This window comes from Myodes glareolus, chromosome X (assembly GCF_982192425.1).
Source record: "Myodes glareolus chromosome X, mMyoGla1.1, whole genome shotgun sequence".
NCBI lineage: Eukaryota > Metazoa > Chordata > Mammalia > Rodentia > Cricetidae > Myodes > Myodes glareolus.
In genome coordinates, this window is record NC_142053.1 from 126,704,688 (window position 1) to 126,721,586 (window position 16,899).

Below are 16,899 nucleotides of genomic sequence, written 5' to 3' on the forward strand. Positions count from 1 at the left end.
CAATTTATATGATCACTAAATACTTAAGGAATAAAATTCATCACAATTTTATCAATCTTATACAAATACAAGAATAAAAGATTACTTTATTCAAGGGACTTTAAGCATACAATGATATGTGTTAGCATGCTACCACTGATTTCTAGGTACGAAGATGATGGATGATACTTACCTTCGAACAAAATCTGGATTTTGAAGAGCTGCTTGTTGTTCAGCTCCTACTGGTTGGGACACAGGCTGTAAAGGGAGCAGTAATAACACCTATTATGGTAACAGCAAAGTTTACGCTAAGACATAATTTGCTACTTCAAAAAACCTCACTGTTACATTTCATTTTTTAACTTTGTAAATAATGTAAAATGTCTTTATTATCCAATGCCTATATCAATCCTAAATCTGACATTAATACATCAAGTATCTCTTACTCAAGGCTTTGTCATTAAAAGTTAACAGTGTTTTGGCAGGTGTGGTGGTGCACTCCTTTTTTTTTTTTCCAAGCAAGCATCTTTTAATCTTGCAGAGCTATCCATCTGGCACTCTCAAAAGATTCAGAAAGTTGGACCTTCCTAAACCTTTCCTACACCGTAAGTAGCACACGGAGAGACCAAGCCACCACAGAAACAGACTGTGGTGGCCAGAGTCCCTCTTTCAATCTCCAAGTGACCTGGGGCAACCCAGAAGTTATATAAACAGTGGGTACCACATGTGTCATGGCAGTCCTGAGGCTGGGTGCACTCCTTTTAATCTCAGCACTCCAAAGGTGGATCTTTCTGAGTTGGAGATCAGCCTGGTGTATAAAATGAGTTTCAGGCCAGTCAAACTATACAGTGAGATCCTGTCTTAAAAAACAATAAATAAATACCACTTAACACTTTTAATTCTTGTTTTATTATCTATCACAGAGAACAGATGAATCCTGAGTAACTGCAATTGCATAAGAAAATAAATCAATGAATAAAATGCCCTTTAATTAAAGAAGGCAAATATCAATCCCACTAAAAAACAATTATAAACATTTATGGAATCTATTCTTTATGAATTGTCATTAGCAACAGAAAATCATATTAAAATGTAAATCTAACAAAAATAATTATTCCTTTCACAAACTTCCTATGATGACTCTTCATGTTCTAAAAGACTGAGTTCCTTCAGAGGGTAAATAAATTCCTCAGTGAATGGGTTCTTTCCTGGCTCTCTAGTTTCGCATCTCTTCTTTAAGCCACACTAGACTGGAAATCCTTTCCATGAGTTGAGTTCTTCCATACAATATGACTCCACTCACATTCCTCTACTTCCCCACCCTATTTTCAATCCCACCTTAGTCCTGTTCATTTATAACATACTTGGACAAACTCTCTATACAACTATATATACAATATATACATCTATGCTATATACATTCATATGTACATAAAAAATGTAGATATAAGGCTCTTTAACAGTGGCTTCCAGAAACAAACCAGTAAAATTGCTCATATCTTAGTTTCTATTATAAGTTAGTAAAGATAGAAATACTTTGGAGAAATTGCTATTTCCAACGCTGGACTTAAAAGATGAACTTTACTGTGGCAAAAAGAAAAAAAAACTCAGAGTGATAGGGTAATATCACAAAAGTAAAACAAAGGACCAACAATGCCCAAATCTTGAACAATTTTGTGTCAAAATAAGTAATAAGAGTATAGTCTATTCAATAAATGAGTTCACACTAATATGAACAACAAACAAATAAGGAAAAGGCATTTCTAACTGTAAAAGGTAATTAATGAATACAAGAAGAGATGTGGAAAAATCATAAAGGTATGCTAAAACTAGTAAAAGTTAAATGGATAACAATGTAATTACATGGTTTCAAAATGTGTCCTTACTTTTTAACTACAAAGGCAAAAGTGGTAACTTTACAGCAGCAAGGATTTAGAAAACCCCATATTAATCACATGTTCAAATTTAATCCGCTGATGTTCAGACAAACCAATATGATGTAGAAAGAATAATATAACCAACCACACTTACATGATATTTCTGACCAAAAAAATTTTTAGCTTGAAGAGGATGATTTAGACAGAATCAAACCAAAGGATATTCTACAAAATAATAAGTCTTCATTCTTAAGAAAGATCAAAGGAATGAAAGATAAAGGCTTGAGGAACTAGTCTAGGTTAAAGGAAACAAAAGAGACTAAAACAAATGTAATATGTGTTTGTAAATTGAATCAAGGTTGGAGAACTTGCCAATAAATACACTATCTCAACAACAATTGAAATTATATGAATACAGTATGTATGTACATGCATGTTGACCTGTGTAGGCACACATGTACGTAAGTGTGGAAGCCTAAGTTGATGTCATCGATCTTCCTTACATTGAGTCAGGGTCTCAAACTGAGCCCAGAACTTGTAGATTTGGCTAGTCTAGGTAGGTAGCTTGTTCTAGGAATTCTGTCTTCAATACCAAGCTCTGGAATTACAGATGAGCAGCTGAAGATGCGACATTCTCTGGTAGAGAAAACAAGGTATAACTGAACTGGAAGTTCCCTCTGTGCTGGTTACCTTACATAGAGCTGCAAGGAACTATGCAGCTGCTGGAAGAGAACAGTCATTAATAGTCTCACGTCGTAGAATATCCTTCATTTTGAACTTGTATGTCACACTGATGAATGCCATGAAAGACATGGCAAAAGGTGTAAGAGTGGCATGTTTATTATGGGGTGTAACCAACAGCTGTCTGATTGGATTTGAGGACCACACCACAATAAGAAAATCACGTTTGGTACTCAAAACCTATTCAGAAGCCCACGGCTGGGAAAGTCACATAGTGGGAAAGTTACTTCTGTTGTTTTGCTAACTGGACATGATGTACCCGTCGAATTGCCATCTAAATATTTATGTTGATACCCAAAAATCATTGTCATAGTCAGTTTCAGTCAGACAGGCCAATTTTTGCAGTGGGTGGTAGTTACTACAAAGACTTATAACTGGAGAGAATGCTCACAATAACTGACTACTGAAAACTGAGCCCAAAATCATCCACCTGTATTACCCTCTTCAAGGCTCAGAGAACACTGTAGAAGAAGGGGCAGAAAAATGTAAGAAATAATAACTGAAGTATTGCAGAATGCTTTCTTCCCAACAACCAAGGCCCTTGTACTCTTTATACTATCAAGAATGAAAATGGGATAAAAAAGGGTTGTGGATGGAGGAGCAGTGTGTATAAATACATTATACACACATATGAAAACGTCCAAATGAGAATCCTTTTATATATATGTTACATGCTAATGAAAAACTAAAAAGAGATGGGAAGTTGGCTCAGCAAAAAGCCATGTGCTACCAGGCCTGATGAACTAAATTTAATCCCTACAACTCACATGGTAGAGGGAGAGAACCAATATACTCATAAGCTGTCCTCTGACTTCCACAGGTATCCACTGTTGTGTATACCCCTCACCCCCCCAAATTAATGTAATTAAAGTTTTTATACTAGAAAAAGGGATTGATGAAGAAAGAGATATTTATAAAATTTTTAACACTCTTCCCATAAATAAGTAATAAACTACAAAGGGATAAATGGGTTAAAAAGCCTGAAAAGCCCCTCTTGAACCCCATAATAGAGCTTAATCTCACGAATACTCAAATAAACTGACTCCTTGAATATGATACAATGAAAAGAATTCCACATCAGTTACATTTCACAGACATTCTTAAACACACACATGTAAACACACACACACACACACACACAGAGAGAGAGAGAGAGAGAGAGAGAGAGAGAGAGAGAGCACATCTGACCTCCAGTTTTCAACACTGTCAAGGGGGAAGCAGATCACTGGTAGAGAACTCTGTGTTTAAAACCTACTTACCCCAATGAGTCTGGGACCTCAGAGGGAGTAGGCCTGAGCCAGAACCTCTGTGGGTCCGGGCATTGGTCTGGAACATCAAAGGGAAAAGGCAGGAACCTGAAACCTCTGCTGGTCTGAGAGTGAGTCTGGGACCTCTGAGGGAGTAAGCCTGAGCCAGGTCCTCTGCAGGTCTGGGCACACCTGAGACTGGGAACTCCAAGGGAGTAGACTAGAGCCAGAGACCTTTGCAGGACCAACTCCACGCCAGGGACTTCTGCAGGAGGGGATCCAGACCAGGATTTACAGAAGCAGGTCAAAGCCTGTAACCTAGGTCAAAGTAGGCCTCAGACAGCAAACTCCAAGGGAGCAGAGCAAAGCACAGGAGTGCTGAGCTATCTCCAGGAACATGGAGTAACCAACAGGGTAACTAGAACTGAGGCACTGACTGTACTACAATGAACAACCATCTGAGCTTTGGATTCACTGGCACCTAGATGATCAATCAACAGAATCTCAGACAGCCCCAACCACACCTATTAGAGGAAAAGATGAGTAGAAAAGGTAAGAACACACACAACACCACAAAGAGCAACACAACATCAGTAAAACATAAAGACACTACAACAGCAAGACTTGAACAACCAAATATAGATGATGAAGAAGAAATTGACCTAAAAAAAGTCAGGAGAACATTTGAAACTCTTAAAGAGAAAAATGAGAAATTCCTTCAAAGAAATGGAGGAAAGGACAAACAAAAAAATTGGACATCAGCAAATCCCTTAAAGAAAAACATAAAAAAAAGCAATCAAACATATGAAAAAAACTATTCAAGACTTGAAAACTGAAATAGAAACAATAATGAAAACAACCTGAGGGAATTATAGAAACAGAAATCATGAGAAAACGATCAGGAACCACAAACACAAGCATGAACAGCAGAATACAAGAGATGGAAGAGAGAATCTAAAGCGCTGAAGATGCAATGGAGGAAATAGACTCATCAATTAAAGAAAACATTAAATCTAACAATAGCTTAACCCAAAATATCCAGAAAATATGGGACACTATGAAAAGGACAAATCTAAGAATAATAGGTATAGAAGAAGGAAAAGTTCAACTCAAAAGCACAGAAAATATATTTAGTAAAATATATTTCATAGAAGAAAACTTTCTCAACCTAAAGAACTATATGCCTATGAAGATACAAGAAGTTTACAGAACACCAAATAGACTAGATAAAAAAAAAAGGTCCCCTTGCCACATAATAATCAAAACACTAAACATACAGAGTAAAGAAAGAATATTAAGAGCTGCAAAGGAAAAGGGCCAAGTACATATAAAGGTAGACCTATCAGAATTACACCTGACTTCTCATTGGAGACAATGAAAGCCAGAAGGTCGTGATCAAGCGTTATGCAGACATTAAGAGACCACGGATGCCAGCCCAGACTACTATACCCAGCAAAACTTTCAATCACCATAGAAGGACAAAACAAGATATTCCAAGACAAAACCAGATTTCACCAATATCTAGCCACAAACCCAGCCCTATACAAAATACTAGAAGGAAAACTTCAACCCAAGGAAGATGGCTACATTAACAAAAAGCACAGACAATTGATGGTCTCATAGCAGCAAGTTCCAAAGAAGGGTAAAACGCACAAATTAATATCACCATGAATGAAAACTAAATTAACAGGAGATAACAATCACTGGCCTTTAATATCCCTAAATGTAAATGAACTCAACTCCCCTATGATGAGGCACAGACTAACAGATTGGATATGAAAACAGAATCCATCCTTCTTCTGCATACAAGAAACACATCTCAACCTCAAAGACAGACATAGTCTCAGAATAAAGGGTTGGGAAAAAATATTCCAGTCAAATGGACCTAAGAAACAAGTGGGTGTAGCTATCCTAATATCTAACAAAATAGACTTCAAGGTAAAATCAGTCAAAAGAGACAAATAAGGTCATTTCATATTAGTCACAGGAAAAATCAATCAAGAGGAAATCTCAATACAGAACAAATACAAATGCAAATACAAGGTACCCTCATATGTAAAAGAAGCACTTCTAAAGTGTTTAAACCACACACACTAATAGTGGGAGACTTCAACACTCCCCTCTCACTACTGAACAGGTTAGTCAGACAAAAAAATGAACAGAGAAACAAGGGAACTAACAGATGTTATGATTCAAATGAACTAAAAAGACATCTACAGAATATTCCATCCAGATGGGCGGTGGTGGCCCATGCCTTTAATCCCAGCACTTGGGAGGCAGAGTCAGACGGATCTCTGTGAGATCGATGCCAGCCTGGTCTACAAGAGCTAGTTCCAGGACAGGTTCCAAAGCTACAGAGGAACCCTGTCTCGAAAAACCAAAAAAGAAAAAAAGAATATTCCATCCAAACAGAAAAGAATATACCTTCTTCTCAGCACCTCATGAAACCTTCTCAAAAACTGACCATATACTTGGTAACAAAACAAAACTCAACAAATACAAAAAAAATGGAATAATGTATCTTATCAGATCACCATGCTTTAAAACTAGAAGTCATTAGCAATACTAGTTCGAGAAAGCCCACAAACACATGGAAATTAAACAAGGCTCATCTGAATCATCATGAGGTCAAGGAAGAAATAAAGGGAGAAATTAAAGACTTCCTAAAATTCAATGAAAACCCAAATTTATGAGACACAATGAAAGCAGTGTTAAGAGACAAGTGCATAGCACTGAATGTCTACTAAAGAAGCTGGAAAAATCTCACACTAGTGAATTAACAGAACATTTGAAAACTTTAGAACAAAAAGAAGCAAACTCACTTAAGAAAACTAGATGGCAGGATTAATCAAATTGAGACCTAAAATCAACAAAATAGAAAAAAAAAACAATACAAAGAGTCAATGATACAAAGAGTTGATTCTTCAAGAAAATCAACAAAATAGGCAAACCTTTATCCAAACTAACCAAGAAGCAGAGAGAGAATATCCAAATTAACAAAATCAGAAATGAAAAGGGGGACATAACAACAGACACGGAGGAAATACAGAGAATCATCAGGTCATATTTCGAAAACCTGTACTCTACAAAATTGGAAAACTTAAAGGAAATGGACAACTTTCTGGATAAATATCACTTAACAAAATTAAATCAAGACTAGATAAGAAAATTAAACAAACCTATAACTGCTGAAGAAATAGAAACAGTCATCAAAAGTCTCCCAACCAAAAAAGCCCAGGACCAGATGGTTTCAGCTCAGAATTTGACAAGACTATCAAAGAACTAGTACCAATACTCCTCAAATTATTCCACACAATAGAAACAGAAGGAACAATTCCAAACTCCTTTTATGAGGCTACAATTACCCTGATACCCAAACCACAGAAAGACATTACTAAGAAAGAGAATTACAGACCAATCTCACTCATGAACATTGATGCAAAAATACTCAATAAAATACTTGCAAATGGAATCCAAGAACACATCAGAACCATCATCCACCATGATCAAGTCTGCTTCATCCCAGAGATGCAGGGATGGTTCAACATATGAAAATCTGTCAACGTAATCCACCATATAAACAAACAGAAAAATAAAAACTACATGATCATCTCATTAGATGTCAAAAAAAAGCTTTCAACAAAATACAACATCCCTTCATGATATAGGTCTTGGAGAGAGCAGGGATACAAGAAACATACCTAAACATAATAAAGGCAATACACAGCAAGCCAACAGCCAACATCAAACTAAATGGAGAGAAACTCCCACCAATTCCACTGAAATCAGGAACAGGTCAAGGCTGTCCTCTCTCTCCATATCTATTCAATATAGTTCTTGAGGGCCTAGCTAGAGCAATAAGACACCAAAAGGAGAACAAGGGGATATAAACTGGAAAAGAAGTCATCAAACTCTCATTGTTTGCTGATGATTTGATAGTTTACATAAGTGATCCCAAGAATTCTACCAAGAAACTTCTACAACTCATAAAAACTTTTTATGATGTAGCAAGGTACAAGATTAACTCGAAAAAAATCAGTAGCCCTCCTGTACACAGATGATAAATGGGCTGGGAAACAAATCAGTGAGATAACACCTTTCACAATAACCACAAATAGCCATAAAATATCTCGGAATAACTCTAACCAGACAAGTGGAAGGCTTATATGACAAGAATTTTAAATCTTTCAATAAATAAATTGAAGAAGACATCAGAAAGTGGAAAGATCTCCCATGCTCTTGGGTAGGCAGAGTTAACATATTAAAAAGGGTAATCTTACCAATAGAAATCTAGAGATTCAACACAACGCCCATCAAAATTCCAGCAAAGTTCTTCACAGACCTTGAAAGAACGGTACTCAACTTCATGTGGAAAGGCAAAAACAAAACAAAACAAAACAAAACCCAGGATAGCCAAAACAATCCTGTACAATAAAAGAACTTCTGGAGGTATCACAATCCCTGACTTCAAACTCTACTACAGAGCTACAGTACTGAAAACAGCCTGGTATTCGCACAAGAACAGACAGCAGGACCAATGGAACCGAATAGAAGACCCGGATATTAATCCACACATTTTCAAACACCTGATTTTTGACAAAGAAGCAAAAAATATCAAATGGAAAAAAGAAAGCATATTTAACAAGTGGTGCTGGCATAACTGGATATCAACATGCAGAAGAATGATAACAGACCCATATCTCTCACCAGGTACAAAACTCAACTCCAAATGGATCAAAGACAGCAACATAAAGCCAGCCACACTGAACCTTACAGAAGAGAAAGTGGGAAGTACACTTGAACACATTGGCACAGGAGACCACTTCCTAAATATAACCCCAGCTTCACAGACACTGAGAGAAACAATCCATAAATGGGACCTCCTGAAATTGAAAAGCTTCTGTAAAGCAAAGTTCACGGTCAAAAGACAAAATGACAGCCTACAGAATGGGAAAAGATCTTCACTAACCCCACATCAGGCAGAGGTCTGATCTCCAAAATATACAAAGAACTCAAGAAATTGGACACCAAAAGATAACATAATCCAATAAAAAATGGAGTATAGACCTAAACAGAGAACTCTCAACAGAGGAATCTAAAATGGTTGAAAGACACTTGAGGAAATGTTCAACATCCTTAGTCATCAGAGAAATGCAAATCAAAACAACTCTGAGATTCCATCTTAACCTGTAAGAATGACCAAGATAAAAAACACTGATGACAACTTATGCTGGAGAGGTTGTGGGAAAAAGGGAACACTTCTGCATTGCTGGTGGGAATGCAAGCTGGTACAGACCCTTTGGATGTCAGTGTGGCAATTTCTCAGAAAATTAGGAAACAACCTTCCTCAAGACCCAGAAATACCCCTTCTGCGTATATTTCCAAAGGATGCTCAATCATGCCACAAAGACAGGTACTCAACTGTGTTCATAGCAGCATTGTTTATCATAGCTAGAACCTGGAAACAACTAAATGCCTCTCGACTGAAGAATGGATAAGGAAAATGTGGTACATTTACACAATGGAGTACTACACAGCAGAAAAAAAAACGACATCTCGAATTTTGCAGGAAAATGGATGGAGCTAGAAAACATCATTTTGAGTGAGGTAACCCAGACACAGAAAGACAATTATTACATTTACTGTCTCATAAGTGGTTTTTAAACACAAAGCAAAGAAAATCAGCCTACAAATCACAATCCCAGAGAACTTAGACAACAATGAGGACCTTAAGAGAACCATACACAGATCTAATCTACATGGAAAGTAGAAAAAGAGAAGAACCCCTGAGTAAATTGGGAGTATGCAGACCTTGGGGGAGGGTTGAAGGAGAGGGGGAGAAGCAGGAAGGAGAGCAGAGAAAAATGTAGAGCTCAATAAAAATCAATAAAAAAGACTATAAAACATTTAAAAAACCCTACTTACCCCTACAATACAAATAGAAGATAATGCTAAAGAACTGTTTAATATTAAAACAAACTTTTTTAAAGGCTCATAGTTTTCTAATAACTATATGAAAAGATATTCATTGTCATTGCTTGTCGAGGAAATGCAAGTAGGTCAGAAAGATGGCTCAGTGGGTAAATGTACTTGCTGCAAAACCTCACATCCAAGTTCAATATCTGGGACCAACATGGTGGAAAGAGAGAACCAACTCCCAGGTTGTCCTCTAACCTCCATACATGCACATGCATGAGTGCACACACACACACACACACAACTAAATGTAATCAACAATCAAAATTTAAAACTACATTACTTCAACACACCAATGACAACAGCTGGAAATTAAGAGAATGACAGTAAATAGTGTTTATAAGGATATAGGGCAGACAAAGTCTCACACACTGCTGATATGAATGGTTTTTTAAATAACTGCTTTAGAAGAATTTTCAAACATAATCTAGTGCAACTAAATATACATTTAGCCTATAATCAAGCAATCCCAAACCTAGGTACATATGTAAGAGAAATGAGTACATATGTTTACCAGAAAATGTACAGAAAGGTTAACTGACATTAGCATTACACAAATCAATAGTCTACCTTCATACAGATGTAGCTAGGGTTGATGACATAGCTCAGTGGTAGTATGTACAAGGTGACCAGTTCAACCTCAACACTCAAAAGGTTGTAGGGGATAACAGCTAAAATAAAAATAAATCATTCCACTGATTTCAGGAATGAAAAAGTAGCAAGATAGGCTAATAAAAAAATTTCTCATGTGTTTTTACAAACTCAAGATGCTAGAATGTAGATTCATCCATTAAAATAATACATAACATTGTAGAGACAACATTTTAACATGGAAGCCAGGGATGCAGCCCAGCATTGAGGAACAGATTGGAAAACCAGAAAGCTCCCCTAGTACTAACAGTTCCATGATTTAAAATTCTGCTAGGATTTGTATGAGGCACATTCCTTAGACTCTACAGTCAATTCAATATCAGTTATTTCTCCATGAGTGGGTCCAGATTAAAGTTCAAGGTACATTTCATTGAATCTACACTCAACAATTCTATCAAATTTTCCTGATTCCACTACATTTCTATAAAGTGCCAGGCCTTAAGACTTGTGTAATGTATATTACAACAAGAATGTCATCACCCAGAAAGACTCACTGAGCCCATTAGCAACTGTTTCACTGAGCCTAAAAGCTTTGTCAACAAAGCACAGTAGGATAAGCATCTCTCTCTGAGTCAAAGCATAAGCTGATAACATGTAAAAGGAAAAAATGACTAATATTAAATAAGTACAACTTTCTTGGTCTGTAGAATGTCGTGTGTGTGTGTGTGTGTGTGTGTGTGTGTGTGTGTGTGTGTGTGGTTTCATGGCTGACCATTTGGTATTGGATAATCAACTGATGTTCTTTCTTGCTCTCAGCATTCCTTAGTTTCCTGTAGCTCTTTGTGTAGGGTTGGAATCCATGTATACACACATACATATATGTATGTAATGACAATTAATGAAAGAGTTCACAAACTTGAAAAAGAGCAAGAAGGGATATGTGAGAAAAAGAGCACTCAATGGAAGACATAGAAACTATGACCTTGACAGTTATATACTTAAGGGGAAAAACAGAGAAGCATGGGTGAAGGTAAGATTCTGTCATTACAGACAAACTAGTGTATGATAATTAACAATGGCAAAAGATGCCACTGCCAACAGAAATCAAGAATAGAAAACATGTGAGAATATTCTTGTTAGGCTAGCTACTTCTGGTGAGTCATGTACCAGCGATTTTAAAACATACTTTTGTCCCTCTGAAAAGAAATCTGAAAGGGGCCTAATTCACACTTCAATTATTAAATAAAACAATTTCAAATATAGTATTACATTAATCATTCATACAAAATGTTCATACACTGCTGGAGATACAGCTTAGTGGTAGCGTGCTTGCCTAGCATGTACATGGTCCTGGGTTTAATCTACACCACCAAAAAAATCTGTGTGTAAGATATTTAAAAACAAAGAACAAACATTTAAATGTCACAAATTAGAGTCCTTTTATAAAAAGTTCATTCTTCTGAAATTGGTAAATACATCTTTTTCTGTCCAATAACATTCAGTATTGTTTAATCAAATTCCAGACAGATATTGGAAAATCTCGTGTGTGTGTGTGTGTGTGTGTGTGTGTGTGTGTGTGTAATAGAAAAGTCTTTAGTAAATGATGGACACTAAGTAATTACAGAGATATTTATATTGAACAAAATTTATCAATTTAACAAAATATTTATAGCAACTTTAACTATGGTTCAATAATTCTAGAAAACATCAATGAACTCATTTGTCAAAGAATCTTTACAAATGTAAATGAATACTTCTCATTAATACTCAAAACTTACTATCCATATTAAAGACATGCATTCAAGGATATAGAGTTGAGACATACATTTTAATTACAAAGCACAAACTCTATTAAACAGAATTCATAATGGTGATGATTTCTACAGATGCAATGAATGTGCAAAACCTTTAACTATTATGTAACTTTCAATCGACACCAAAGAATTCATAAAAGAGCTTATGCCCACAGATGCAAAGAATGTGGCAAAACCTTTAGCTGTTCCTGAAATATCAACACCAGAGAGTTAATACAGGAGGAAACTCCCATAAATACAAAAATCAAGGTAAAGCCTTTCACCAGTATTCAAATCTTAGGAAACATCACAAAATTCACAGGGAAGAGAGAGCTTACAGAAGAATGTGGCAAAGCCTTTTACCACAGTTAAATATTATTAAACACTAGAGGATTCATATATGAGAGAAAGCACATAACTGTGAAATATGCAGCTAAGTCTTTTATCATTTTTCATAGCTTACTGGATACCAGAATTCATAGTAGAGAGAAGTCCTATAAAAGACTTTAACTAAAATCCTAATCATCTTTTATTTCAGAGTTCACATTGGATTCAACCTTCATACATACAATCACTATAGAAAGATCTTTGTCCAAAATGTACACCAGGGACAAAATATCTATAGTAGGGAAATAATTCTTTAGAAATATAAGGAGGTAGTAAAGCTTTTATTTATATATTAGATCTCCTTACTAGAGAAAACCCTAGAAGAATAGAAGTAGGACAAAACCTTTAATTATTGCTTCAAATTTACTATACATTATTTAGTTGGTACAATGGAAATAATCAAATCCTTACAGATATGGCAGGTATTTCACTTCTGAAAAGATATATTTTTATTATATATCCAAAGTTACTAAATTCCCCCCTCTTAAAAACTGGAGAACGCACCATTACCACATAGATAGCTGTATGAAACAAATGAGAGCCCTTTCTGAATTTGTAATCTGTATCTTTTCAGAGATTAAGACTGGATTTCCAAATACTTTATTTATATCATATGTTTTTTATACTAAGAAATGAACATTTCATAAGAAAGAAAGATATGCCAATATGTATTCGTAGACTTTAATACAGAGTTGATTATTTACTGTTTTGACATTAACTCATTGATCCTAATAGGAGCCTTGTTCTTCCCTGCTGCTTCACAACAAGGGGATTCCTCAAAATCTCACTGGGCGAACCTTTGAAACAATTTCCCATCTATTTCTTTTAGGTGTTCCACCAGCTAAAAAAAAGATACATGACTTCAGAGTAGCTGATTTGAATCTTAATTGCAATTAATCTCAATCAGAATAGATAAAACTATAAAAAGACAAACTACCACCAAAATCTTGGCAGAAACAAGTAACTATGGTAACAATCAAAATCATGGGTATGCTAGAGGGTTTTGTGCAAGCAATCCAGAGAAAAAGAAAAAAAATAAACAATAAAGACTTCATTCTTCCATTCTGCCTGCCATCCTTCCTTTCATGGGATTGAACCTGGGCCCTTGTGAATGTGACACAAGTGATCTATCACCAAGCTACACTTCTAGCCCTCATTTCTAATGATTTTTTAAATTTATGTAAATTGGTATTTTGTCTGCATATGTGCATGTGTGAGGGTGTTGGAACCTCTGGAACTGGAGCCACAGAAAGGTGTGAGTTGCCATGTGGGTGCTGGAAATTGAACTCAGATCCTCTGGAAGAGTTGAACCAAGGTCCTCTGGAAGAGCAGCCAGTGCTCTTAACCGCTGAGCCATCTCTCCAGCCTAGCCCTAAATCTTACCCAGACTTTTTTACCACTTTGTGAACTGCTTAAAGTGTTCAATCTGCTTTTGCGGCATATGCATATTTTGTTCAGCACAAATTCAGTATATAGAGGAATTAAGCTAAGTAAAAGCAAGCAGTTATGCATGCATTTATTCTCTCTCTGAGTTTAACTATTGATGTGCAAGTTCTTGACTTCCTCACAATGATGGACTATAACCTGGAATTGTAAGCTAAAAAAACCTCTCATAAATTGTTTTTTGTCAGGATGTTCTACAACAATTAACAGAAAATAAACTAGGACATCTTTCATGGCTGTCTGTACTCTGAAACTAAATGCCCAAATAATCTTTTCTTCCTTAAAGTGATTTTTTTCAGGCATTTCTGTTGTAGCAACAATAAAGTTAACTAATGTACCAAATATGAACCAGGTGGTGGTGGCACACACTTTTAATCCCAGCACTCAGGAGCCACCCTGGCCTACAGAATGAGTTCCAGCTAGGTCTGTTAAACAGAGAAACCCTGTCTCAAAAAAAAACATAAATCAAAACAAAACAAAAAAAACCAAACACAAAACAAACAAAAAGTACCAAATGTGGATTAAAATAAGTGCAGCCAACTCAGCTGTGGAAGTCAGTGTCCCACTAAGTAGCCCTAACACCTTTGCCTCCAACACAAAGGTTACAGTATTTCCTGTGTTAACCCATTGAGAGTGTCTATTACATGGTCTTGTAAATGACATTCTCCCAAACACGCAGGCTGCAAGTACATTGTTAAAAAGCAAGTCTTTTTCTAGAGGAGCAGTGCTTTGTTTTCAAACCACTTTCTTCTATGTGTATATTCAACATCCCTGAATGGCCTTCACGAGTTTTTATAAGATGTGGCAGATAAAAAGCCTCTCAGAAAAGAGTAATTCACAAAGGTATTCCAACTGCAAGCTGTACTGTCAGAAGAAGAACAAAACCAATAAGAAACTAACACTTTCAAGCTTTTGAAAAGAAACAAAAACACACACAAAGTGAATGCTCTGGAGAAAGTCTCAAGAAAAGGTACTGCAAACAATAATACTGTAAGCCTTAAGGCTCTTAATTCACATCCCTGATGAGTTCCACATACACACACACACACACACACACACACACACACACACACACACACACACACAAAATCACTCCAAACTTTCCAGTAGTTTCTCCTATGTATTTAAGCCCAAAGTTTTAATTTTTACAGATTTTATTTCCATCTGTACGCGACCTATCAGTTTCCATTCTATCACGTTCTTTACTATTTATGACTGTAGTATGCACTCTTCAGTATTGGCTATTTTGGGACTTTGTTCTTATTTCAGAAGACAATTTCTGTTAACTTTAAGAATATTAGATGGCTGGTGGAAGATATATGTGTTCATTGTTATACGGGTTTAGTCTTTTATACTTTTTTTTGTTTTTGGTTTTCTCGAGACAGGGTTTCTCTGTGTAGCTTTGGAGCCTCGTCCCGAAACTCACTCAGGCTAACCTCAAACTCACAGAAACCAGCATACCTCTGCCTCCCAAGTGCTAGGATTAAAGGTGTATGCCACCACCACCCGGCATCTTTTATAATTTTTAACTACATGAATATAGTGAATTTTGATGTTAGAAGAAAAAGATAAATAATAACTTTTGCTATTGCAAACATTTAGCACTGACAGCTGATACTGTTTAAAGAAGCACAGACAAGACTGGCCAGATTTTAGATTTTGGATGCATCAGATATTAGTAAAATATTTTATATTAGTAGTTTTTTTAATTAAGTAGTTGCCCTACATTTCAACTTGAATTTCCAGGTTACAGTCCATCGTGGTAGCAAGGAATTTAAAGCAGCTAGTCACATCACAACCACAGTCAAGAGAAGAGAGAAATGGATGTGTACATGCTTACTTGTTTGTGCGCAACTCAATTTCTTTACTGTTATACAGTTCAAGATCTCTTGCCTAGGGAATGGTACTTCCAACAGTGGGTTGAGTCATTTCACATCAATAATCTAATTAAAACAATCCTCAGCAGACATGCCCATGGGGAAAATAGTTTGGAGTTCAGTTAAGTAAACTATCTACTAAACCAAAAATGTCTACATCCACTGGAAGACTATAACATAATCAAGTAAGTAGCAGGCATGTTAAGTTTTCCATATTCTTATAGCTGTAGCAGAGATAAACTATCAACGGCATCAGTATCCTCTTGCTTCCATCTAGCAACATTTGGCAGTATAGAGAATTATTTTACTTCTTTGGTAGCAGCAACAGGGACCCAGTGAGAGCTGAAACCTAAGAGTCAGAAGACTAAGCAGCAATAGACAAAAACTAAAACAAATAAGCCAGGTTTATGATAGTTCAAACCTATATAATCCCAGCACTTGGGAGTAAGACTAGAAGCTGCCCTGGACTATATAATGAGTATACAATAATGAGATAGTATTTCATTTATTTATTTATTAAAAATTTCCACCTCCTCCCCGCCTCCCTTTTCCCTCCTCCTCCCCCTCCCTCTCTCGTCCTAAGAGCAGTCAGGGTTCCCTGCCCTGTAGGAAGTTCAATGTCCTCCCCCCTCCATCCAAGTCTATAAAGGTGAGCATCCAAACAAACCAGGCACCCACAAAGTCAGTCCATGCAGTAGAATCAAAACCCAGTGCCATTGTCCTTGGCTTCACAGTCAGCCTTCATTGCCAGCCACATTCAGAGTGTCCAGTTTGATCACATGCTCCATCACTCCCAGTCCAGCTGGCCATGGTGAGCTCCCATTAGATCAGTTCCACCGTCTTAGTGGGTAGACGCACCCCTCATGGTCCTGACTTCCTTGCTCATGTTCTCCCTCCTTCTGCTCCTCATTTGGACCTTGGGAGCTAAGTCCAGTGCTCCAGTGTGGGTCTCTGTCTCTATCTCCATCCATACAAAAGCATTTGTTCA

At 36.6% G+C, this 16,899-nt stretch overlaps 1 protein-coding gene across 1 annotated transcript in view; it reads right to left on the reverse strand.

Annotated features, from left to right (window-relative positions):
* The window catches only part of Wnk3 (WNK lysine deficient protein kinase 3), a 152,819-nt gene that overhangs the window by 40,238 nt on the left and 95,682 nt on the right, over positions 1-16,899 (reverse strand). Inside the window, exon 11 of the mRNA XM_085684681.2 lies at positions 173-237. Coding sequence (XP_085540807.2) covers positions 173-237 — 65 coding nt within the window. The remainder of the gene's footprint in view (positions 1-172; positions 238-16,899) is intronic.